The following is a 26,692-nucleotide window of genomic DNA, read 5'->3' on the forward strand; positions in this document are numbered from 1 at the left end:
GGACCAGGGGCTTGAACCTGGGTCCACGTTCACTGCAATGTGTGTAATTAACCAGTTGCGCCACCACCTGGCCCCCTTGCTTACTCTTTTTATGCTCCCTGAATTAAGAAATCTACTGCTCCTGTGGAGGTGGCTCTGTTTGCAAAGGAATAAACACAACTTTGGCTCAAACCAGTGTCACGATATCAGAGAAACCTATTAAGAGAAGTTTTAACCTTTTCCAACTTTAGTTTTCTAAGCAGTAAAACGAGTATAGCAATCTTATTGTGCATATTAATAGAATTAGAAAATGATTGGCTGGGAATCAGGCGGTAGCACAGTGGGCTAAGTGCACGTGGCACAAAGTGTAAGGACTGGCGTAAGGATCCCAGTTTTGAGCCCCTGGCTCCCCACATGCAGGAGAGTCACTTTACAGGCAGTGAAGCAGGTCTGTAGGTGCCTATCTTTCTTTCCCCCTCTCTGTCTTCCCCTCCTTTCTCCAGTTCTCTCTGTCCTAACAACGATGATATAAATTACAACAACTACTACAACAATAATAAAAAAACCAGCAAGGGCAATAAAAAGGAAAATAAATAAATTAATATTTAAAAAATTTTAAAATTATATATATAAAAAAGAAAATGATTGGCTATAGTTATCATCAGAGTTCTGTGCCTGCACAACAAATCCACCACTCCTGGTAGCCATTTTTCTTTTCTTTTCTTTCTTTCTTTCTTTCTTTTTTTTTTTAAAGTAAATAGGACAGAGAGGAATTGAGAGAGGAGGAGACAGAGAGAGAGCGAGGCAGAGAGACACCTACAGATCTGCGTCACCACTCATGAAGCTTCCCTCCTAAGGTGGGAAGCACAGAGGCTTGAGCCTGTTCATGGTAACGCGTGTGCTCAGCTGTGTGCACCACCAGCGCTGTGCACTCCCCAACCCCTGGCAATTAACTTTTTAAAATTAAGCTTTGAGTAAGACTTTAAAAAGTAGCATTGAAGATGGTGGTGATGATGATGGTGGTGGTGATGGAGTGATGATGGTAATGAAGAGGGGTGATAGTGATGAAAATGAGAGTGATGCAGGTAGAGATAGTGATGATGGTGGTGATGATGCTTATTATTTTGAGTGGGAAAGGTTCCTTCTTTGCTTGATGACCTTATTGTCTGAGGGAAAGACTTGTTTTTCATTCTCCAACTCCAAGCATACCAACAAGCACAGGCTGACTTGTGCTGTCTCTAGGCTCTGTGTCCAGCCTTCTTTTGGGGCCTGTTCCTATTGAGGCTCATGGAAAGCAATGCAGGGCCTATCTTTAGCTCAGTGTGGGGGAGACGTAGCCAGTTACAAAGCAACTCCTTGCTAAATATTAAAAAAAAAGGACTTTACAAGGTTAAAATTGAGAAAGTGGCCTTGCTATCACTCAGTAGTATCCATGGAAAAAACATTTGCCATAACTGGATTTGCTGCCTGGCAGAAGTGTGTCACTTCAGTGTGTGTGTGTGTGTGTGGGGAGGGGCGTGACATGTACTAGTTTCTGTTCAAAATGATGTCAAGGAAAGCATAATTAATATACCGACAGTATTTTACTGTATTATTTTTTTAAGAGGGGGCCTGACAGATTAATTAGAGAATACATTGATGTGTGAGTTTGGCTGGCATGGAGCTTGAAAGACATTTCCTTCAGGTTAACTGATGATGCCACTGACTTGAACAAGCATTAAAATATGCTGAAAAGAACGCTTATCAGAGAATTCTGCAGAGGGATGGGGCTGGCAGTCAAGGTTGGTCCAAGAAGGGCGTCTTTTGAATGCCCAGCCAGCTTATAGTTTTGCCTGGTACTTGATGAGATGTCCACTATTCCTAACAAAGCCTGCAGGAAAAGGGGGCAAGAGTCTCTACTCCCCAGGGATGGGTGTGCTGAGGAAGTGGAGAACACTTTAGCATAACTACTACTGTAGGGAGAGGCTGTGCCATCGAGACTAGCGGCATGAGGAGGGCGAAGGGAGGTGCCAGCTCATGGCGGGAGAATGTTTGGGAGCTGAATTTTGACTCTACTCAACTCTGTCTCATGGCCTAGCTGCATCTGTTCTCTCACAATGACAAGTAAAGTTCCCATGGGCACTTTTGGTGCTTCTTAGTGACACTCCTCCTTTAGCTGTGGCCACAGGAGACTTTGATCCCAGAAGAAGTGATACTTTTATTATGCCACCACCTCCCCCAAACCAGGCTTCCATTAATGTGTTCTGTTGGTGTGATTAAAACAAAACAAAAACGGCAGAGCCACTCGAGTCCTGAAAGTCTGACACAAGCAGACCAGCTAACATCAGACAGTCAGGAGGGACTGGAAGGAGCAGAGACAGGATGAGAACTGGCATTTGGGGCCCTGGAAAGAGACTGGTGCCACCCAGTGGAGCTGCTCTTCCCAGGGCAGCAGTGAGCACTCATTCGGAATTGATTGTCTGCTGCGTTAGAGTCAGTGGAGCAATTAGCCAGGAATATTCAGCGCTGCAGGAAAAAGCTTTGAGAAACCTGAGATGTCACACTCAGTGATGCTGCTGCCATCCTGATGTCTTCCCTCACAATGATCGTTGTCAATCCAAAACTCAGTCTGTTGGTTTGCCCATGCAGGAATGGACTGGGGGTGAGACGTGATCTGGACAGAAATTAGACAAAGCTCTTGAGCATTTCAGAGCATCTTGGCTTGACTCTTGCAGCTTTTGTGGGAGGTTGCTAGTCATGGTGGATCTTATCAGTTTCAGAAGAGGAGGTGGCTTTTGTTTTGGAGTGAGAATGAAAACTGTTTTTAGGTGTCTCTTGGGTTTAGGCAGTGTCCGGTTAAGCATACACATTAGAGTGTGCAAGGACTCAGGCTCAAGCCCCTGGTCCCCACCTGCAGTGGTAAAGCAGGGTAGCAGGTGTCTGTCTGTCTCTCCCTCTCTACCTCCCCCACCCCTCTCAATTTCTTTCTATCGCTATCTAATAATAAATAAATAATAGTAAAGATATTTTAAAAATTAAAAAAAGAGTCTCTCTATTCCAGTGCACATTTAGTGAATAAAGTTATAGGTGTGTCTTTAACTTGAACTGAATGGGTCCAAATAATAGTACCTGGGTTATAGATTATTGTTGTTATTATTTTGCCAACAGGGTTATTACCGGGGGATCAGTGCCTGCACAAATCTGCTACTCCTGGTAGCCGTTGGTTTTTGGTTTTGTTTTTTTTTTGGATGTACAGTGAGAGAAGTCAAGATGGAGAGAGAGAGTAGGAGAGACACTGCAGCACTGGTGAAGCTTCCCCTTGGCAGGCACTCCCACATGGTGGCTGGAGGTTCAGACCTGAATCTGAGCATGGTAGCGCGTACACTCTAGGTAAACCACCTTCTGATCCTCAGTTGTTATTGGTTTTTATTTGGTGTTGGAACATCACACATGAACGATATGGCCAAACACTCTCCCTGGCTCAGTTGAAAATGTATGTACTAGGGAGTTGGGTGGTAGCACAGCGGGTTAAGTGTACATGGCGCAAAGCGCAAGGACTGGTGGGAGGATCCCAGTTCGAGCCCCCAGCTCCCCACATGCAGGGGAGTCCCTTCACTAGCGGTGAAGCAGGTCTGCAGGTGTCTGTCTTTCTCTCCCCCTCTGTCTTCCCCTCCTCTCTCCATTTCTCGCTGTCCTATCCAACAATGATGACATCAATAACAACAATAATAACTACAACAATAAAACAAGGGCAACAAAAGGGAAAATAAATAAATATTAAAAAAATTTGTATGTACTAATTTGTTTACTTGACTGAGGAGAGAATGTCATGTGAAGAGAAAGCCCATATCATGTGTGGTGCTGGGGACTGAACTTATGGTCTCTGGTCTAGAAGTCTGTCTCTAACACTGAACTTTATGTATCCCCAGCCCAGTTTTTAATTTTGTATCCTGGAGTTGGCGGGTCGGGGGGGGGGGGGGGAGGAAGAGGAGAGAAAGTAAGATAGACACAGAGAAAGAAGAGACACCAAAGTACTGCTCCTCCATCCAGGGATCTCCCCCAGTGCTATCCTTGGTGCTCCCATGTGGTGCTGGGGCTGGAACCCAGGGCATCCCACACAGTAAGGTGAATTAACACTGCAGATTGTCCTTTGCAGTGAGTTCATGAATGAAATGTTTGAAGCTGAAACTTGTACCAGCAGGAGTGACTACACTTCTAAAATTGTCCACTTTATGCTTGGAGAGTTCCCTGGACACAGGCTAGCTGATACTGGGGCTCCCTCACTGGGGTGGATGCATGTTAGAGGGTCAGCAGACAGACTCTCCTGTCTTTAAGAATGACTTCTCAAGGCTGGGGAGTCAGCACCCCATGGTTCTGCAAAAGATTGTCATGCCTAAGGCTATGAGTTCCCAGGGTTTTAAAAAAATATTTATTTATTTATTTATTTATTCCCTTTTGTTGCCCTTGTTGTTTTATTGTTTTAGTTATTGATGTCATTGTTGTTGGATAGGACAGAGAGAAATGGAGAGAGGAGGGGAAGACAGAGAGGGGAAGAGAAAGATAAGACACCTGCAGACCTGCTTCACCGCTTGTGAATCAACTCCCCTGCAGGTGGGGAGACAGGGGCTGGAACAGCGAGCTGGAACCGCGATCCTTATGCCGATCCTTGCGCTTTGTGCCATGTGCGCTTAACCCGCGCTACCGCCCAATTCTCGAGTTCCCAGGTTTAATCCCAGTACCACCAGGAGCCAGAGGTGAGCAGTGCTCTGGTGTTCCTCTCTGTGAATTTCTTTCCGTATTTCTTTCATTAAAATAAATTTAAAAAATTTATTTCTCTTCTGGAACAGTAGGTCTAAAGGTATCTATGTCTGAGAAGATTGAAATACAGATAGCAGCAACTTTATTTTATGCTATGTTTTTGTTTATTTATTTGCTTTTGCCCTTACAATGTCCTGGCCTGACACTGGGGAAAATTGTACTGTGCATTCTAATTTATTGTCTGAGGCCTGGGGGGGGGGGGGTTACGCTTGTGGGCCCAGTTGCACAATCCAATAGCAGCAGATTCTAGAGACCAGGCTGTTAATAAAGTCAATAGTACAATCAATCTGATTTGTATGTGGAGCGGTGAAGATGTGGGGAGAAGCAGTGATCCAAGAATAGCTGGCTGAAAGCTAATAGGGCAGAACATTTCGGCACCCACTGATTATTTCTCAGTCTAATTTGGGATGAATATAATTTTACTGAGTGATTGGTTTAGCGCACTGTCATGAATCAAAAGGACAGCCTTGGAATCGATTCCAGATTCTTGTTAGAAACCAAAGGTCTTGGGAGTTGGGTGGTAGTGCAGTGGGTTAAGCACATATGACACAAAGCACAAGGACTGGCATAAGGATCCCAGTTCGAGCCCCTAGCTCCCCACCTGCAGGGGAGTAACTTCACAAGTGGTGAAGCAGGTCTGCAAGTATCTATCTTTCTCTCCCCTTCTTTGTCTTCCCCTCCTCTCTCCATTTCTCTCTGTCCTATCTAACAACGATGACATTAGTAACAACAACAATAATAACTATAACAACAATGAAAAGCAACAAGGACAATAAAAGGAAAAATAAATAAATATTTTGAAAATTTAAAAAAAAAAAAAGAAACCAGGATCCATAATTTTCTTCTTTTTTATTTTAATTTATTTTTATTATTATTTACCAGAGCACTGCTCAGCTCTGGCTGATGATGGTGTAGGGGATTGAACCTGGGACTTTGGAGCCTCAGGCATTCGAGTCTCTGCATAACCATTATACTGTCTAACTCCTTCTTTCTATCTTTCCTCCCTCCCTTCCTTCCTTCCTTTCTTTCTTTCTTTCTTTCTTTCTTTCTTTCTTTCTTTCTTTCTTTCTTTCTTTCACATGTTTCAGGCCTCATTGTCACTACTGCATTAAGGTGCTGTGATGGAAGCTTAACCTGTATCAGTGTAGCCACATCTATTTCTAAACACCAAAAGCGACAGTGCACATTTTCATTTTTCTTTTTACAGTAATAATGGGTAGTAGGTCTGCTGTTTGGTCTCCAGTATATACTTTACTCTGTGTTCTGGTCCCTGTACATTGCAGTGGGCCTAGTAAAGTCAAGTGTTCTGAATGGCTCTCAGGATTGTGTTTGAAGAATGGGAAGAAGGGGAATGTTGGGATTAGTTCACACAAGCCTCAGTACCTCTTTGCAGCCCAGACATCTTCAGAGGTGTGCTGCCGTTGAGAGAACTCACTGCTCACCTCGCTACTTCCCATGACCTCCCCCTGGTTAGCTGGTACTGGGCTCTGCTCCAGGATTGGCTGCCAGACTCAGGGTGGGCTTTATGGCCACAGTGAGGGGCATCTTCCATGGGGCTGATCTTCCAGAAGGTCCCCTGGATTTCCAGCTGACAGAAGGATAGATGGTGCAGAATAGAACAGCCATTTCATAGTCATCAGATAGGAAGTCATTGTGTGGGATTTTTTTCCTGGAAAGAGCAGAGGTGCCCTGTCCCTCTAGTTCTGAAAGTCAGCTCACACACAGCACATGTGTCTGCTCCCACTCAGTCAGCTGCTGTCCATGATCTGAGTTTTAATTTTTTTTTTTTTTACCAGAGCACTGCCTAGCTCTGGCTTATGGTGGTGCAGGGGACTGAACCTGGGACTTTGGAACCTCAGGCATGAGAGTGTTTGCATAACCATTATGCTATCTACCCCTGCCCCATGATCTGAGTTTTGTGGGACATGATAACAGGAAGGCAGACGAACGTAGCTTTCATCACTGCTACAGCTTACATTCAGGAGCTGAAAGTACTGAACATTTCCAGAATGACTTTTTGTCTGCTTATTTGTGTAACTGATCAGAGAAATTTAATTTAGAGGGAAATGTGTGTGTGTTTGTAAGTAGAATAATGGTTTTCTTTCATCATCAAATAAGGGGCTTGTCATAGCTTGGAAAAGTACAGATTTAAACACTAGTCTTTTAATTTCTCTCATGATTATGCATTTTACAAAGCCCTCCAAGTATCAAAAAATACCCCTTTCTCTTCCCTACCAAATTTTACTTCCTTTTTTTTTTTTGGGGGGGAGGTATGTCTCCTATGTATGACAACATATATATCATATGGTAGCATGTGGAGGTATCATAAATTGATAAATTACCTATTCTACTAAGTTCTTTTGTGCAGTGCTGGGCCATGAACTTGGTGTATAGCACATGAACAATCATACTAAGTGGCCTCCCAGGCCGGTGTCTCCATTCTCTTTGTGGCAGGGGAGACACTGACCACAACACTGTTCCACTGTCCATGGAGCTTCCCCAGTGCAATCCAAGGTGCTCCCATGTAGTGCTGGGCCTCCAGCCTGGTTCCTCCCACTCTACAGAGGTGAGTGCTCTCCTAGGTGGGCTATCTCCTGGCCCTGTTACCATGATTTTTTTAAAATTGCCACTAGGGTTATTGCTGGTGCTTGGTATTGGCACTTCATGTACCGCTGCTGGCTGCCATTTGTACTTTTTTTCCCTTTTTTACTATTCTTGAAAGGACAGAGAGAAATTGAGAGGGGAGGGGAGATAAAGAGAGAGAGAGAAGATAGGCACCTGCAGATCTGCTTCACCACTTATGAAGCATCCCCCCATAGGTGGGGAGTGAGGGTCCTTGCGCTTGGTAATATGTGTGCTTAACTGGGTGTGCTACTGCCTGCACCCTTGACATACATATATACATACATACATGTATATCTGAAGGTTGTGGCAGTCCTGCCTTCAGTGAGCCTGTCAAGAAGTCCTCACTCCATGTCCCTGTGTCACAGTGAATTAAAGCACATGTATTCCCCAGACACAATGTTAGCATGCACTTTTGTTTGGATTTACTTACTTATCTATTTATGAGCTTGAGAGGAGGAGAAGGAAGAGAAGAAGAGGAGGCGGGGAGGAGGAGGTGGGGTAGAACCAGAGCATTATTCTGGTATATGCAATGTTGGGGATAGAACCTGGTGCTTCATGCCTGAGCATCTGATGCTTTATCTACTGTGTCACCACCCAATTGCAGAGAGAGACATCTGCAGCATGTCCCTGGATCCCAGAAGGTGTGCACTGGGGGCTTGAATCCAGGTCTTCATGCATGGCCACATGTTGTCCCTACTGGGTGACCCTCCCACCTGGTTCCTGTGTGTACTCGGTTTCGTGAGCACACCGTGCTTTCAGGACCCTGCTCTGCATTGGGGCCTAAGCTTGGTGTGACTCACCTGATTGGTGAGTGCCTGGAATCTCCAAGTGTGGCTGTGCTACTGGGAGCCTTTATTTTATTTTATTTTATTTTATTTTATTTTTAATTTTCTTTTCTTTTTTAATATTTATTTATTTATTCCCTTTTGTTGCCCTTGTTGTTTTTACTGGGAGCTTTTAAAGCTGAGGTGGCATGATGCTAAGTAGAAGAAGGAATGGCATTTGAAAAGGAAGGCAGGGAGGGCCTGGTGGTGAGAACAACAAAGTGTGCTTGAGGTGAGGTTGTGAAGCAGACTGTGAGTGAGTGGTGGTGGGGAGATGGCAGTGGGGGCTGACTCCAGAGGCCTCAGAGCCTGCACCAGAGCTCAGTTTGGGAGCTTGAATACCATGGGGACTATGCTCAGGAGTTTGAGCCTCACCCTTGCAGTTTTCAGGGTGGTGGGGAGGGAGGCTCTTAAGACCTCATACAAGGAAGCCTGTCCTCTGTCAGAGGAATAACACTGAGCTTAGGACCCTAGGTCTTTGCTTTAGGAAAGAATTCCAGCTGCAGAGGAGGAGATGGTAGCTGTGAGGCAGAGTACAGGGGACAGGGGACAGGGGAACCAGGAGAGAGTTCTAAAAGAGGATGAGAGAGAGAGAGGGAGAGAGAGATGATTGATGTTTGGATCAGAGGCAGTGGGTGGGGATGTAGGCATTTGAGGGTCTGTTAATCAGATCTGGATGGACTTGGTGATGGAAATGGGAGTGAGAGAGGAGAGCGCAGTGGATGGATTTCTGGATTGGGTCAGTGGTCAGTAGAAATGAGAGGAGAGAGGAGTATGGGTGATGTTGATGCCCTTTTCTCTGCTCAGGACCACCTAGAGAACACAGTGGGCATCTGCCATTTCAAGAGGCCAGTTCATGGACCAGGAGATGACTTATCTAATACGCCTCACTGGTTGTGAGGTCCTGGCCTTGAACCCTGGCACCACAGCAGAATGCCATGGACAGCACTGGGGGCAGGGGCTGCTCTATGAAGGGTGGAGCAATGCTCTGGTGTTTCTCTCCCCCTCTATCTAAATAGAAAAAATGAAAAGTTGGGCCAGGGAGGTCTCACAGTAGTGTTATTCGTGTCAGAGGCTCAGAGTTGCCCCCCAGGCTGCATTAAAATAAAAGAGGCCGGTTCAGTGTCTTGTGGCTTCAGCTTCCTCTCTGCAGAGCCGTTTGTCACTAGGGCACATGCAACCCGCTCAGACTCTTGTGCGTTTTGAAAATTTTTGTGACTTTTCCTCCCAGCTTCTGTTCCTAGGTGTGTTTATCTCCTAGACTTTTGTAGGCTTTCTGGCTTTCAGACCATTTTTCTTTCTTTTTCTTCTCATTCTTTTTTTCTTTTCTTAACTTCAACACCGTTCACTAGGTTTTTCTTTTTCTTTTCTGAATGACACATACAAAAACAAACTTCATTTTTTTCCCCTCCAGGGTTGTTGCTGGGACTCGGTGCCTGCACTACGAATCTATTGCTCCTGGAGGCTATTTTTCCCCTTTTGTTGCCCTTGTTGTTTATCATTGTTATTATTGTTGTTGTTATTGCTGTCATTGTTGTTGGATAGGACAGAGAGAAATCGAGAGAGGAAGGGAAGACAGAGGGAAAGACACCTGCAAACCTGATTCACCGCTTGTGAAGTGACCCTCCTGCAGGTGGGGGCCCGGGGCTCGAAGCAGGATCCTTGTGCCGGTCCTTGTGCTTCGCACCATGTGTGTTAACCCACTGCACTACTGCCTGGCCCCAACAAACTTCATTTTTAACCATGACTACATGTATGCCTGAATCTGTGTCTCAACTAAAACTTCCACTCTTTTGATATGTTTTTTTTTCTTTATCATTTTTTGGGAGCCAGGGTTAATTGGTATACAGTACAGTTCTGACACATAGGGACAATTTCCCATCTCCCCATGATATGTGTATGAAAAATACTCTCACCTCCAACTTAGGTCCACTTACTTTTCTAACTGTTTTCCTTCCTTCTTCCTGCTGGCCTTCTACACACACATACACACACACACACACACACACACACACACACACACACACACACACACACACACACACACACGCACGCATTGTTGTGTAATTACATTTACAGGGCCCAAACTCTTCATTCATGCTATTGTGCTTCTGATGTTTTTAATTAGCCTCCTCAGAACAGGGGAAGTGTCTTCAAGTGATTTCTATTTATTGCAGGGACAATAACCATTTGCTCTAACCTCACATCCTCCAAGGAGATGGAAATCTTTGTTTTGAAGCTCCAGGAAGGGGATGCAAACTTGGCTAGTAGGAGGTGTGAGTGAATTGGCACCCACTTTCCAAGAAGCCAGGTCTCCACTACCCCATGCCCAGAATGAGGAGACAATGGTAGTGGGGGCCCCTGCAGTGTCCTTTGTCTGGGACACAGGGCCCCTGGAAGTGACTGCTCCCATCTCTCACCCTGGAAAGAAACTGGGGTGGGGTTTCCAAATGTCTGCTCCACAGTTGCTGTCCTGGCTGTGTTTTGAAGATTTTTGTCTCCTGCGAGAGGAGAAGCCTTTGTGGCAGTTGTCTGTGGGCTGTACATTTCCAGTGGGCTCTTAGGCAGAGTGCCCCTTCTGCCCTTCCACTCTGTGCAGTTCTCCCCTGGCCTGGAAGATCCGTGCTTGAGAGCCACTGGCTCGAGGTGAAGAGCCCCAAGTGGAAACTGTTTCTTTCCTTGGGACTGATGAGCTTCAGAAACCCAGACCTGCCTTTCTGTGGCTATGGCTGCTGTCAGGCGGGGACAGGAAGCAGGTCCTCCCTCCCTGCTGAGGCACCTTCTTCATGCTGTCTGGGGAGCTCTAGCAGGCCCTTCAGTGGGAAGATAGTGCTTCTGGAGACTTCTGTGGCTGCCGGAGCATTTACCTCTCACCGTGAAGCCATGTGCAGCATCTCCCTGGGGAGTAGGATTGTTCCTGACAGCCTGCAGACAGAGGAGGACTTGTGAGTCCTGCAGAGCCTCAGATGAAAAAGCAGGGTGGCTGGCTACAGAGGGGTGTGAGATCACAGCTGCACAGACACAGGAGGTGGCTCAGTGGGGTGGTGAGGTTCACACAGGCTTGGGCTTCCCTCCCAGCAGCAGGGCGCTGTGTCCATTTGCGTCCTGGAGGCTGCTTCAGGCTGTTAGTTTCAAGAAGCTATCACTGGCGATGAGAGAAGTGGAGAGTGACTACTGGGAACTGATCCTGGGGCCCATGGATCTTTGGGGAGCCCCCTGAAATGGGGCCTCTGGGCCCTGATGACATTCTGGGTGTGTCACTGTGCCCTGTAAGCATTTCATTTCTGTCTGCAGGTGGAATGCTTCCCTTGCACCGCCTCCCCACCTCCATTCAAGGCTGCATGTGTGTCTGTGTTTGGTGTATGAAAGAAGCAAGCTGCTTATTGAAGCCAGGTGTGCCCTACCTATTAATTCACCCTGTGTCAATACCACACATTGAGTCAGCTCATGCTCTAATTACATTCTTACATTCTTACCTATCTGCAAGAATTAATTAATGTTTGTCAAATACTCTGGAATGTTCTGGGGCTGAGTGGGTCTGTGAGGTGTCCAGTTAGGTATCTCTTGCTTATTTCTTGGGGAAGAAGATGGGGGGTGGTGATGATCTTTCACTACCAGGCCCTTTCTGGGAGTGTCTATGTTGGGCTTCAAGTGTCTTGGGCACTACAACCCTCCTCTGCTGGGTGGCTGCCCCCCCATCCCCAGAGGTGGCCCAACTTTGGGGACTCAGCCTCTCTATCACCCCTGACACAAAGTTGTGTGTCTGCTGCTTTGCACATGAAAGCTTGACCAGGAGAGATACCAGACAAAAATGTTGCAACGGGCCTAGGGGTGGCTCCGTGGTGGAGCACAGGAATTACATACACAAAGCCCTAGACACTGCAGCAATATTCTGTCTCTCTCTGTCATAAAAATACTTTTAAAATGTAGTGGAAATAGACTGAAATAAATGGGGAAGGGGGAAAAAAGAGACATGCCTGCAGCACTGCTTTACTGCTCATGAAGCTTCCCTCCTGAAGGTGGGTACCAGGGGTTTGAACCTGAGTCCTTGTGCACTGTAATGTGTGCACTCAACCAGGTGTGCCACTGAATAGATCCCTCAACATTTTTTTAAATCAGTGCTGGAAATGAACCCAGGGCCTCACACATGTGCAATGCTAGTGTTAAGTATTCCCTCCTACCCCAGGCCAGTGTTTTCATTATTTTGGAAAGAGTAACAGAGAGGAGAGACATCACAGCGTGGCTCCATGGTCCAAAGAGTTCCCCCAGGGCCTTATGCACAGCAAGGCATACACTCTGCCAGATGAGCTATTTCCCAGCCCCCAAATCGGCCAGTCTTTTCTGAGATGAAATGATACTGAAACCTGTAGACCCTCAGGAAACCCCAGGTCTCAAATCTAAAGCCACTTTCCCTTTGTGTTCACAGTGGGGCGTTTTCAGAAGTGGTTTTAGCCGAAGAGAAGGCAACTGGAAAAGTCTTTGCAGTCAAGTGCATCCCCAAGAAGGCGCTGAAGGGCAAGGAGAGCAGCATCGAGAATGAGATTGCCGTCCTGAGGAAGTGAGTACCAGGAGCCCCTAACCCCTGTCCTGATGGCAAGCTGAGCATGTTCCCCCACTGGGGATGGAGAAGGCCTGCCGCCGGGCTGGCCTCATAGACATCCTCCAAGGGGCCACCTGTCCCCAGCATGGGGCTCAGGGGGCTCAGGTAACCTTGACTGACCTTTGTGCTGTGAGTTTAGAGAGCTTTTCGCATGTTTCTCTCCTCTCGGGCTGCCTGCAGTGGACACGTGGGGTGACTCTTCCTTCCACAGAGCAGCAGACTGATGCACTTGACTTTGATCTGAGCCCCCAGGGTTCACCCTTGCCGCCAGCTCTGGGCCCTGTGCCCCCTAGGTAAATTCCCATTAACACAGTGGCATTAGTGCTTAGCAGGGTGTCCTGGGAGCAAGTGTCTGAAAAGTGCTTTCAGCTGCTGGAACTCTGCCTTCTTAAGTCAGTTTATGCCACAGCCCCTGTGCCTCCCTCAGATAACAGGCACTGACAGAGAGGGCATTCAAACACAGGCGACCAGGGCCTGGGAGATGGCGCCCACAGCAGAGCTCGTGCCTCACCATGTGTGAGGCCCTGGGTTCGAACCCCAGCACCACATAGGAGCATAATGGAAGGTGCTTAGGAGCAATGTGGATGGTGGAGCAGTGCTGTGGTATCTCCCTTTCTCAAAAACCAGAATAATAACTGGACTCTGTGGGTTCAGGCTGTGATGCTCCCAGTTAAGTGCACATATTATCATGTGCAAGGACATGGGTTCAAGCCCACCTGCAGGGGGAGGGTGAAGCTCCATGAGTGGTGAAGCAGGTCTTTGGGTGTCTCTGTCTCCCTCACCCCTCTCAATGTCTCTCTGTCCTATCAAATAAAAGGAAGAAAAAAAGATGAAAAAGTGGCTGCTGAGAGCAGTAGATTCATCATGCCGACACCGAGTCCCAGCAATGACCCTGATGGCAAAGATAAATGAATAAATAAATTGGACTTCACAGGTGCTCATTCCCTAGCATCTGCTATACAGCCAGCACCCAGTAACCATACTTGTCACCAGCACTGATATTGTTTAATTGCTTTATTATTCATTGCTTTATTGTATAATGAGTGTGTGAAGCCCAGAGAAGAAAGTCCCTTCTCCAAGGCCCTGTGTGTGGCAGGGACTGCAGTGCTGACCCCATCAGTGTGATTCCTATACAGGTTACCCCTCCCCCCAGTTACCCAACAGAGTGCCATTGATCTGGCACTTTGCCTGGTTCTTGAGTCTTACTTTGCTCCCTGTGTCACAGGATCAAATCGGAATCTCATCTTCTGTGTGATGGCACACACAGGACCTACCTGATGTGACCCCCCAATACCCTCTCATCATTGGGTGTCTAGCCCTGCTCCTCACACACCTCAACCTGACCACTCCCCTGCGTCTCACAAAGCTTAGGGAAATATAGCCTTGTTTGGTTCCTGCTTTTGCATGTTTGTGTTCTCTCTCTCTCTCTCTCTCTCAGTATTGTGCTATGAGTTATGGGTTCACCCAAGGTAGCTTACTTGGGCAAGTGCCTGCGTTACCTTGTGCGTGATCTGCAGCACACCACATGGGAGTACTGCAGCACGGGGGACACTTGGGTACTGTGCTGTCATCACCACCCCCCCTCTTTTCCTTTCCTCCTCTTTCTGAGAAAGTCATCCTGGAATGGTAAAGCCTTAGTGACAATAACAGTAATAGCTAAAAAAAAAAAAAGTGTAAGTTTCCATTAGTAAAAGAGGTTAGATTTATGCTTGAAATGTGTGAGGCTCAGAATCAGCACAGAGCTGAAGTGTCTGCAATGATAAGCAAAGCGGAACGGAAGCACTTTGTAGCACCCAGCACACCCCCCCCCCCTGCCTTTACAAGCTCCTCCTATCACTCTAGAGGTAAGAGTTTCCACTTGTTTGGCTGGGTGGTGTCTAGGTTCCCTGGATTGTCTGTTAGGGTCCCAAGAGTTTCCATTTGTTCTTGAGAGGCCTGCTTGAAATGACTCCACAAGAAAGAAAACTCATTACTCTAAGAACATTAATATCTAGCAAGAACACACTCTGTTAATGAGACATTCATATAAAGCACTCTTTTTCAAAGGAAAACAGTACTTGGAGAAGGGAGTATTTTCATTCTCTGGGTGTTAAGTTGCAACCATGCGGCAAATGTGGAAGTAATGGAATTTTGGACAATCCAGAACTTTCTAGAACCTTGATTGCAGGGACTATGTCAGCTTTGGGGTGGGAGAATGGGGGTGGAGTGGCATTTGAAAACATGGAGGCAGGGGCTGGGCAATGGCTCAGCAGATGGAGCTCAGGCTTTGCCATATGTGATGCCCTGGGTTCAAATTTCCACCCCAGGTGGCAGCACTATGGACAGTGCCAAGGGAGCTCCATACATGGTTGTGGAGCAGTGCTCTAAGGATACAGATTTCTTTCTCTCTTTTTTTATAGAGACAGAGAGAAGGGGGAGACAGAGGTAGAGAGACACCAGAAGCACTGCTTCACCACTTACGAAGCTTACCCCCTGCAGGTAGGGACCTGGGGCTTGAACCTGGGTCCTTGTGCTTAGTTGTACATGTGCATTGAACATGTATGTTCAACTGGTTGCATCACCTGGCCCCTAGATTTCCTTCCTTCCTTCCTTCCTTCCTTCCTTCCTTCCTTCCTTCCTTCCTTTCTTTCTTTCGTTCTTTCTTTCTGCCTCAAGGGTTATTGCTGGGGCTCGGTACCTGCAGTATGAATCCACTGCTCCTGGAGGCCATTTCCCCCCCCATTTTTGCTGCCCTTGTTGTTGTTATTATTGTTACTGTTGTCATTGCTGTTGCTGTAGGATAGAACAGAGAAAAATTGAGAGAGGAGGGGAAGACAGATGGGAAGAGAAAGATAGACACCTGCAGACCTGCTTCACCACCTGTGAAGCAACTCCCCTGCAGGTGGGGAGCTGGGGGCTCGAACCGGGATCCTTCAGCCAGTCCTTGTGCTTTGCGCCACGTGTGCTTAACCCGCTGCGCTACTGCCCAACTCCCCAGATTTTTTTTTTCTTAAGTAGACATTTAACCAGCATCTTCAAACCCCCAGTGCATGTCCATCAACAGTGGCTGGTGTTGAGTCTGGGAAAGTTACATGTACCATTCTTTTAAAAAAATTTTTAAAAAAATACTTATTTACTTTCCCTTTTTGTTGCCCTTGTTGTTTTTCATTGTTGTTGTTGTTTATGTCGTCATTGTTAGATAAGACAGAGAGAAATAGAGAGAGGAGGGGAAGACAGAGAAGAGGAGAGAAAGATAGACACCTACAGACCTGCTTCACCACCTGTGAAGCGACTCCCCTGCAGGTGGGGAGCCGGGGGCTCGAACCGGGATCCTTACACCGGTCCTTGTGCTTTGTGCCACATGTGCTTAACCCACTGTGCTACTGCCTGACTCCCATATGTACCATTCTTGTCCCCATGACACTCACAGTTCTGTTAGGGCCACAAGCCCTCCTGCTAGCCAGGGCCCCAGGGTGGCCAGACTGTCTGCTCCTTCCTTGAGATGGAGTGTGAGGAAAGCTTTCATAGTAGAGCTGGTGCAGGCACTGGAGATTGTGCACGAGGGAAAGAGGCAGAGGGACATTCCAGACAGGTGAAGAGGGAGGAGAAATGAATGGACTGGTGAGCTGGGAACTCCATGTAGCTCATCACGTAGCTAGTGGGACCTGGTTCCAGGTGAGCTCAGAGAGGTCAGAATCTCGTCTGTGGACAGTAGGGAGCCATTGATGGTTATGATGGAAGGAGCTTTCTGATTGGAATTGTTTAATGATGATAATTGGGGGAGTCTGGGAAGCAGCACCTGAGGTATGGGATGGGTGGAAGAGACACTGGAAGTTGTGCCCCAAACAGAACCTCCAAAACTCTGGGCTCTGGCAGGAGTGGGCAGAGCAGGTGGAAGGGGACTAGGATCCTGGAGAATTACCAGGTTCCTGGGTGGATAATGACCTCATGAACTGAGACCAGAAATACGGGCACAGGGGCTGGATGATAGCTCAGCAGGTAGAGTGCAGCCCTTCCATGTGTCACCCTGTTTTCTTTTTTTTAAAATATTTATTTATTACCTTTTGTTGCCCTTGGTGTTTTATTATTGTTATTGATGTCGTCGTTGTTGGATAGGACAGAGAAATGGAGAGAGGAGGGGAAGACCGAGAAGGGGAGAGAAAGACAGACACCTGCAGACCTGCTTCACCGCCTGTGAAGCGACTCCTCTGCAGGTGGGGAGCCGGGAACTCGAATTGGGATCCTTACACCTGTCCTTGCACTTTGCGCTGTGTGCGCTTAACCCGCTGCGCTACCGCCCCACTCCCTAGACCCTGTTTTCTAGTACACATGAGAGTACCTTGGACAGCGCCAGAGAGGGGAACTCCATGGATGTGGAGGGGTGCTGTGTTCTTCCCCACATGATGTCTCTCCCCCTTTCAGAAATAATGATAAAACTGGAGTTGAGGGTGCTTAGCAGTGGTGGTCCACACACAGGAGGCCCTGGATTCACCCCCAAGGTAACATGTGAAAGGATGCACGGAGAGGTGCAGGGGCCCAGCGGGTGAGTGCCGACCTGAATTAGCTCGGTGTTTGAGACCAGGGGGTGCCCCAGGGACCGGCCTGCAGCTTAGCGGTGCTCTGGGCTCAGAAGCAACGGATGCATCTTGAGTGACCCTCTTTGACCCTCAGTCCTGTGACTGTGCCCATGGAGCCCTGGCTGGGCCCCAATTACTGGAAGACCCCCGGGCCACTGCTGTGCAGAGGCCCTTCTGAGAGACTCCTAGCCCCCCCCAAACCCCAAACCTCCCTGGCCTTCCTCCCTGTGTCTCCTGTGCCATTCCATGCTTCCCTCCCCCAGCTTTCCAAGCTGCGTTTATTGCAGGTGGAAAGATTGATGTGTCCCATTGGGTTAAAGCTGTGTAGCTAATATATCCTTATGGAGGTCTTACCTCCCCCAATTTTTTTATTTGTGATTAATAGTGGCTTACAATATTGTAAGATTACACTGTACAGCTCCACACCACCTCCACCACCAAATTCTGCGTCTCCACCTCCCACCTTCTAAAGATAATTACCATAGTTCCTTATGGAGGTCTTTATGCCAGCTCTGAAAATAATTCCGGAATGAGCTTTTGCTTGATAAGTTGATGTGACACACAGCCAGCAGGAGTGTGTATGGGCAGCCTCATGCGTGGCTGTTGTTCTGGGCAGCAGAAGGAAGGAAGCCGGCCTGACCTTGGCATTCAGTGTAGCATTTGAGCCGGCCAGCGCGAGCCCTGGACCCAAGGCCAGAGCCTCTTGTGCCTGGTGGAACATCACTCACCAGTGGCCACACCCATCAGGGCTGCGAGCGCTTCTGGTGTCTGATCTCACTGTGACGAGGAAGCACCGTTCACATCTGGATTCGAGGCAGTGGAGAAGCAGGTTTGCAGCAGGCAAAAGGCACGCGGATCTGCATTGTGCCCTGAGAGAGGAAGAGAGAGGAAGGGGGAGCAGGGGAAGCATAGTGTGTGTTTCCAGAGTGCCCAGGACTAAGAGTGGGGGAACTGAGACTCAGGAAGGCACCAGGTCCTCCAGGCCCCTCAGCAATCACAGATGAGTTGTGGGAGAGGGCACTGCTGGAAAGAACTGCGAGGCTGCGTCAGGAGAGCAGGGGAAGGTTTACACGTCTGAGTCCTTCATCTCATAGGAGTGGAGTCACAGCTCAGTCTTGTGATGACTGCCAGGTGGGCCAGTACATCTTTTGAGATCCTGGGAGCTGTGGTTGTCCTGCAAACCCTCTATTGATAATTCAAGTTTTCGACAAAAATGCCACCCTGAACTTCTGTGATATGTGTTGGAGGATGTGATCAGTCACCCAGTGTCAGACTTGCTGCTGCTGCTGCTGCTGGTGTGTGTGTGTGTGTGTGTGTGTGTGTGTGTGTGTGTGTGTGTGTGTGTGAGAAAGAGAGAGAGAGAGAGAGATTGAGAGAGGGAGAGAGGAGGAGGAGGAGGTCACTATTGGGTGGAGCAGGCCCCTTGTGAACATGTGACAGGGTAACCTTGAACCTGCTAGGATGTTGATACACCCTGTTCTAAACAAGAAATTAGGCTTGAGGCCACACACTCCACTCACAGAGAAGATACAAACATGACACTCCAGCATCTCTGGAGCTTCCCCAGGTGCTGTTCATGGTGCTCCCATGAAATTAGGATCTCATGCTTGGTGATGTGCACTCTACCCGCTGAGCTATCTCTCAGACTCTTCTCTAGGGGTTTGGTTTGAGAGCCAGAAGCAGTGCATTTGTATTGCTCTGGCCTACTGCTGAGGCACTGTTGAGAGCACTCCCCAGCAGACAGGGAAGTGGAGTTGCTGCCTTTAGAACAGAGATCTTTGAATTAGTCTGAGCACCTCGCTGGTTTACCTGCCTGGTGACCACGGTCCCCCAGTGTTCCAACCTGACTGTGGCTCATGCTTTAGTGTGGCTATCCTGGATGGGGGTACCTCTGTCAGAAGCCCCTTACTCACTTGTGGTGTGCATGTAAGTGTGACATAACTGTCCACACTGGGCCTCTGTGCCTGGGTGCCAGTTGATGGAACCCAGACTCCTTCTCCTTCTTCCTCCCTCTCTCTGTCCTTCCCTCCTTGTCTGTGCAGTACAAGAAATTCAGGGCCTTATGCATATGCCAGGCTATTGATCAGTCTCTCGGACTCAGTTTTTAATATTTTTATTTGGCTAGAGGAAGAGACACTACAACACGCCCCTACCATCCATGGAGGTCGCCATCCCTCCTCAGCTGCCTTCCATGCAGTGCAGGGAATGAATCTAGGGCCTCAGGTACAGCAAGGCACGTGATACCCACAGAGCCACCCCCCCATCCCAACCCCCCTTTGTTTAATTTAATTTAATTTAATTTAATTTAATTTAATTTTTTTGTGACCAGCACTACTCAGCTATAGCTATTTTCATGGTGCTGGAGATAGAACCAGGGACCTCTGATGTGAATGTCCTGGGTGCTACTGCTGTGCTATCTCCCTGACCCCCAAACATCTTTCTAAACTAGACCCTCACTTAGTGATCTTGTTCTCTTCTACCTCCCTGTGTCAGTTACCTCCCACACACACACACATAAAAGAACAGATGCCTGCCTTCTTCCTGACCCCCTCCTACATCAGGGGTCATGTGAGATGCCCTCTTCACCCCTTGTGGGAATCCTTCCACCCAGAGACCCCATGACGCCAAGGTTTCCCTCTCCTCCTCCTGGCTCTGACATGGGGTCAGCTTCTGGAGACCATGGATTTCCTCCATCCCGCCCAGACCTAAGGCTGTTGTGACCATGAGAATGGAGGTCAGGGGTGGGCGTGGGCATTCAAGTGACAGGAGGCTGGGAATAAAAGACTTAGGGCTCCAAGAAGAGGCATGAAGATAAGAGAGAAATCTCCACAATTTCCTGTTCTCTCTGGCTCTGGAGCCCCAAAGTATGATGAGTCCATTCTAGAACATAGAATGTTCTATGGAACATTCTAGAAGAGGAGGCCAACATGGGGGGGGGAAGATGGCAACAGAGCTTTCTGCAGTCTAGTCTGGCTGTTCCTGCCACCTTCCCCCCCCCACACACACAAACACATCTTTTTAGATATTTTGAGTCATTGAAGAAATGACGGTATTTTTTTTTTTCACATTTGTACAAGCAGTGTTAGGTATTTGTATGCTGGCTGTCTTACTCTTCTCTCTCTTACCTCATTCCCACAGGTTCCTGGAGAGTACAGCCCTCACAGGATTAGCTATTGGTTGAAGTCCCTCTGGTGATACAGCTTGCAAATGTTTCCCCTTACTCCTGTAAACCCCCTTAGCTAATGCTTTATGAAGTTCTTTATGTAAAGGATCCCAACAGAAGGTGTGTGTGTGTGTGTGTGTGTGTGTGTGTGTGTGTATGTGTGTGTGTGTGTGTATGAGAGAGACCTCGTAGTTTGGTTTTCCAAAAAAGTCAGAATAGCTTGTTCTCGCTGCTCATACACCATGGGAGATTCAGCGCAAGGGTTTCTGAGACCACCCATCCCATAAGGAGAGCAGAGGAAAGACACCCACACATGGATTGGCACCATCTTTTGTTGGTCCTTGGGTTGTAGTGCTTCTGCCTCCCACATGGTTTGGGCGTTATGTATGTGATGCTGTATGACTTACTATCTAACTTATATGTACATTGACGAATCTACTTTATTCCTCAGCAGGGCTGTTTTAAACAGCTGTGCTTTATAAAGTTGTGTAACTCTTCCTTTTTCTCTCTCTCTCTTCAAAAGTTAGCTTAAAAATGAAACCAGTATTAGGAGGCTGGACTGAAGTTTTGAGGACATCAGCTATCAAGGACTGGGTTCTGACATTGTTTGACAGTTTGACACAGGACTTTGGATAGCTATCGGTTTTTGTTATTTGTATTTTTCTTTTAGTAAAAACACACATTTTTCTTCTTCAGGGTTTGTTCACTTTTATTGAGATGTAACTGACACATAAAATCGATATGCTTAATATAGACAGTATAATAAAAATCATCACTATAGATCTAGTTAACATTTAGCAAGTAATATAGGCACAATTTTTTTTCTTGTGCTGAGAACTAAGTCTCTTGTCTGGTGAAATAGCCTAGCTCCCATGAGAATGACACACAGCAGCTGTCACCCTACCCAACTGTGTGCAAATACTGCTGCTCCCATTGGATTCCCATACATCTATATCTCAAAGTCAAGATGACGATGACTGTTGTTATTATTGCCACACCAGGATTTTACTAGGGCTTAGTGCTCTGCTTAATGCTCCTGGTGGCATTTTTTCCCTTCCTTTCTTTTATTTGACAGGACAAAGAGAAATTGAGATGGAAAGGGGAAATAGGGAGTGAGAAAGAGAGACACCTGCAGTACTGGTCCACTGCTCATGAAACTTCTCCCTTGCCCACAGGTGGGACCCAGGGGATTGAACCCAGATACACCACAATCTGGACCTGAGACTGTTTATAAAATACTTTTCAAGGGGGCTCTCCTGGTAGAGAAAGCACACTTTGCTGTGCGAATACCAGGATTCAAGCCCCCTGCAACCACATGGAAGCACCTGCACGGGGGACGTAGAGAGGCGCTTTTCGTCTCTACCTCTCTTTTGTCTCTACCTTCTGTCTTTTTCCATTTTTTTCCCTCCTGTCTCACCCTCTATCTAAAAAACAAAAAAGGTCCTCTAGGATCAGGAGAATCATGCAGGCACAGAACCCCTGCAGTAACTCTGGTAACAAAGCATATGTGAGAGAAAAGATTGGTATCTTCTAGAGGTGGGAAGTGAAAGAAATAAGTGAAGCTGGCCAAAGGTTCACATTTCCAGTTACAAAACAAGTCATGGTGACTGCAGATAATAATACTATACAGTATATGTGAAATTGCTGTGAGACTAGATTTTTCTTTTTAGATAGAGACGTAGAAGTGGTGCGGGGGGGGGGGGGGAGGAAGTCAGTCCATACCAGTGAAGCTTCTTTCAATGTGGTGGGGGCTGGGCTTGAACCCGGGTCATGTACATGGCAAAGCCAGGGCTGAAGCCCAGAGCCTGATGCGTGGCAAGAGGTGTATTCCATTTGGTGAGCCATATCCTGGTCTCTATCTAGTCTTCTGACTTCTAGATAAAGAAATCATTCAGAGTTTAAGTGGCTGGTTAAGGTCACAGGGTCACTTTGGGCAGACAGAGTGACAGTTTCAAGCTTCCTCGCTCAGAGCTCTCCCTAACCACACAGGCCGCCTGTCCGGCAGCCCCAGGGAGAACGCAAGCCAGTGACACCCCTGGTGCTCACAGCACCTCGCAGAGTGCGATGGGGATGGAGGTGGAGGCAGTGACAGTTGCTTGGCTAGATTTCAGGACGGGCCATGGAGTCTGACTCTGAGACTCTCCTGGAGATTCTCAATTAGACTGATCCTCCAGGAAGGCATGCCAGCCTGCTCAGCTCCAAGCAGCCCCCAGTTCCCTGGAATTCTCAAGAAGGGAGCTCACAGAGGCCAGCTCCTGAGGCTACCAGAACTTTCACACATGGGCAGCATTTTGTTCCCAGACAGCTGTGCCTTATGTCACTGGTGTCAGGCAGCATTTTCTTGTAGATAGAATGAAAGTCATACTCCCCCAAAGTGTGGGAAGGAGCCAGTCCATGCCATGGAGCCATCTGGGAAATATGGACAGTCTTGCTGTGGGCTGAGGTGGTGATCCCAGAAACCTTTTTCACTCTTCTTCTGGCTCCCAGTCAGGAAAACAGACTGCACTCTCATTCCCTCTTTATCACCTTTCTGGAATGTTCTAGAAACATTCTAGGGAGGGAGGACTCCCTTTCATGGATAGTCACAGAGGACAGAGTCGGTTTGAGGAATGGTGGACCATCCTGGCCCAGGAAAGGAGAGGTCACTGAATAGATACTTGTAGAAGAAGTATCCCCTTTTAGGGGATAAGCTTACCTGTTCAAGAAGCCATGGTGTGGTTCTGTTGGGAATTTTATGCATTTCGTATGCAACTTTGACCATGTGTAAAGGGAAATTTATGGACAGGCCAATAGGTGGTTCACCCAGTGGGTCACATACTTCCCCATGTATGACACCCTGAGCTCAGGCTCTAGCTCCACATGAGAACACCATGGACAGGGCCAGAGGGAAAGCTCTATGACAGTGTAGGGAGCTGTGGTGTCCCTACCCCTATCAGTTCCTTCCTTCCTTCCTCTCTCTCAAACAATAAAAGAATGAGCACAATGTCCCAGGAAGGCCACCTAGCAGCAGCGTCAGACAACCAGAAACCCCAGAGCCACATAAATTAATAAATACATCTAAAAAAAGTATAAAGTTAAGGGGCCAGGTGGTAGTGTACCTGGCTGAGTGCACATGTTACAATGTACAAGGACCTGAGTTCAAGTCCTCATTCCCCACTTGCAGGGGGAAAGGTTCAGAAGTGATGAAGTAGGTCTGCAGGTGACTCTTTGTCTCTCTTCCTCTCTATCTCCCCCTTCCCTCTCAATATCTGGCTGCCTCTATCAAATAAAGATAGTACATTTAAAAAAAATTTTTTTTAAAAAAAGTATTAAAGTTAAGAGTAGTTGTTTTCATTCCAGCATTTACTCTCTCTAGTGAGCCTTCTTCCTGGGACTACTATTTGTTTTCTTTCTTTCTTTTTTTTTATATTTTAAAAAGTTAATTTTCTTTTAGTATTTATTGGAGGCAGCAACTTCTTTCTTTCTTTCTTTCTTTCTTTCTTTCTTTCTTTCTTTCTTTGCCTCCAGGGTTATCACTGGGGTTTGATACCTGCACTATGAATTCACTACTCTTGGAGGCCATTTTTCCTTTTTTTTTTTTTTAAATAGGATAGTGAGAAATTGAGAAAAGAGAAGAAGAGAGGGAGAGAGAAAGATACACAGACACCTGCAGACCTGCTTTACCACATGTGAAGCGACCCCCCTTCAGGTGGGCAGCCAGGGGCTCAGACCAGGATCCTTGAGCAGGTCCTTGAGTTTCTTACTATGTGTGCTTAACCCGGTGCACTATCGCCAGGCCCCAGGCAGCAATTTCTTTACATGCAGGTGGCCTTGGGTAGTGTGACAGTGGTTGGCTTGAATAGTATCTTCACATTCCCAGCCTGGATCCCTAACCATGTGTTCCTGGCTGTGTTCGCTTCCCTCCACATGATGCCCTCTGGGACACGGGCAGCCACAACCCCTGACAGGTGGCCCTGCAGGTGGCCAGGCTCCCCACAGTCCTCTGCCCCCAGGCCTGGAAGTGGAACATGTGGATCCTGTGTGATGAGAATCCTTGGTTGCAAGCTGCCAGTTCATTGGGGGCTCATCTTTCTGATTCACTGCTTCAAGGCCCCTCTTCTGTTGGGAGAATACATCCAGGCACAATGGGGGAGCCCTGCAGTCTCACACTCCCACTTTTTTTCTTTTGTCATTTCACTTGTTTTTATGCAGTACTGGGGGATGAATCCAGGGCTTCACACAGATGTGAGACTACCCAGCATTCTCCCCAGCCCAGCTTTTTAAAAATTTGATAATGCCAAGAAAGACAAACAGATAAAAGGGACACACCACCATCCATGGTCCTCCTGTTCATGCTGTTCCCATTTGGTGCTGGGGCTTGAACCTGGAAACCTCGTGCATGGAAGGGCATGTGCTCTCCCTGCTGAGCTACGTACTACAGCTAGTATATAAAATCTTCACATTTGGGATTAACTCAGATCCAGTTGAAATCCCTTTCCTACCACTCTTGAAAACTGTATGGTGAGCACATGCTAGAGTAAAGATGGCTTGTGAGGGTATTGTCAGACCTGCCTAGGAAATTCAGTCTCTTTCAGTTCCTGAGGCAAATGAGAAGTAACAACCTTCTCACCTAAGTGAGACATGACAGTGACTTTGGGTAGCCGTAGGGTCAACTGTCTACCAAAGCTTGAAAGAATTCCGCTGGCTTTAAAACCACGTTGTAGCTCAGGCTTTCAGATAGTTTAGATTTATTTTTTAGTGGCTCGGAACTGGAGAACCTGTACAACTAGTTAAGGTCATATCCCACTTGTAATGTCGCAGCTACTCTCTTGGTCTTTAGTACTTCCCCCTACCCTCCCTTTCCTCTTCGTTTGCCTTTTGAAAAGATTTGCTTGTCTTCTTTCTTTATTTAGACTAATTTTTTAAAAGCATTTCATCATTTAAAAATTTTATATTTATTTATTTTCCCTTTTGTTGCCCTTGTTTTTCATTGTTGTTGTAGATGTTGTCGTTGTTAGATAGGACAGAGAGAAATGGAGAGAGGAGGGGAAGACAGAGAGGGGGAGAGAAAGATAGACACCTGCAGACCTGCTTCACCGCCTGTGAAGCAACTCCTCTGCAGGTGGGGAGCTGGGGGCCCAAACCAGGATCCTTATGCGTTCCTTGCGCTTTGCACCACGTGCGCTTAACCTGCTGCGCTACCGCCGGACTCCCATTTCATCATTTTTTAATGAGAGAGAGAGCCAGAGCACTGCTCAGCACTGGCACGTGGAGATGTCAGGGATTAAACTTGGAGCCTCTGGGCCTCAGGCATGACAGTTCTGTCCTCTATAGAGACCCAAAGAAATACTGAAACTGACTTACTTTTTTACATGTTAGGCTGAGCAGAGAAGTGATTGTAGAAGAGTAAATTGCATGAGAAACTAAAGGAAGATGATGTGTTTTTAATTTTAATTTTTTTGTGAGCCCCAGAGAATGAACTCAGGGCTCTGCGTGTACGTGGCACCAGTGAGTGGACTTGCTGAACTAACTTTTTCATTTTTGATTTAGAGAAAGACAGGCCCCTGACTGCTCACTTGCAGAGAGGGTCGCTTCACAAGTGGTGAAGCAGGTCTACAGGTGTCTCTCTTTCTCTCCCCCTCTCTATCTTCCCCATCTCTCTCAATTTCTGTCAGTTCTGTTCAGTAAAATTGGGGTGGGGGGATTGGCCACCAAGAGCACTGGATTCATAGTGCAGGCACCGAGCCCCAGTGATAACCTTGGAGCAAAAAAGAGAGCGAAAGAGACAGAAGGAAGAGACACAGAGAGAAGGGAGACACCACAGTACTTCTCAACAATCCATAGAGCTCCACCAGTGCTGTCCAATGTGTTCCCATGCACTGGGCCTCAAATCCAGGGCCTCATCTCATGCATGGTAAGGTGGGCACTCTACCCACTGAACTATTTCCTGGCTTCAGCTTCTGAATAGTTTAACAGGGTCTTTTTGTATGGGATATCTTGTTCTTGATAAGAATGTTAGTCTCCTGATATAGAAAAGACAGAATTCTCTCTCATACTTTTAAGGAAAAGAAAAAGAGGAATGTCAGGATTTATTTCTTGTAGCTGCTATTTTAATTGCAAAATATTCAACATGGCTTTCATTCAAAATATTTAATATGCCAGAGTGGCA

General features: G+C 47.2%; 1 protein-coding gene and 1 non-coding gene across 4 annotated transcripts in view; one reads left to right on the plus strand and one right to left on the minus strand.

Moving 5' to 3' along the window:
* The window catches only part of CAMK1D (calcium/calmodulin dependent protein kinase ID), a 268,432-nt gene that overhangs the window by 97,017 nt on the left and 144,723 nt on the right, over nt 1-26,692 (plus strand). For all 3 annotated transcript variants that reach the window (XM_060192177.1, XM_060192176.1, XM_007524625.3), the window contains one exon: nt 12,652-12,783. In XM_060192177.1, coding sequence (XP_060048160.1) covers nt 12,652-12,783 — 132 coding nt within the window. The remainder of the gene's footprint in view (nt 1-12,651; nt 12,784-26,692) is intronic.
* Nucleotides 5,854-5,982, minus strand: LOC132539183 (small nucleolar RNA SNORA1). The gene has a single exon (XR_009550478.1). It is a non-coding gene; the product is annotated as a small nucleolar RNA SNORA1 (small nucleolar RNA).

Source organism: Erinaceus europaeus, chromosome 6 (assembly GCF_950295315.1).
Source record: "Erinaceus europaeus chromosome 6, mEriEur2.1, whole genome shotgun sequence".
Lineage (NCBI taxonomy): Eukaryota > Metazoa > Chordata > Mammalia > Eulipotyphla > Erinaceidae > Erinaceus > Erinaceus europaeus.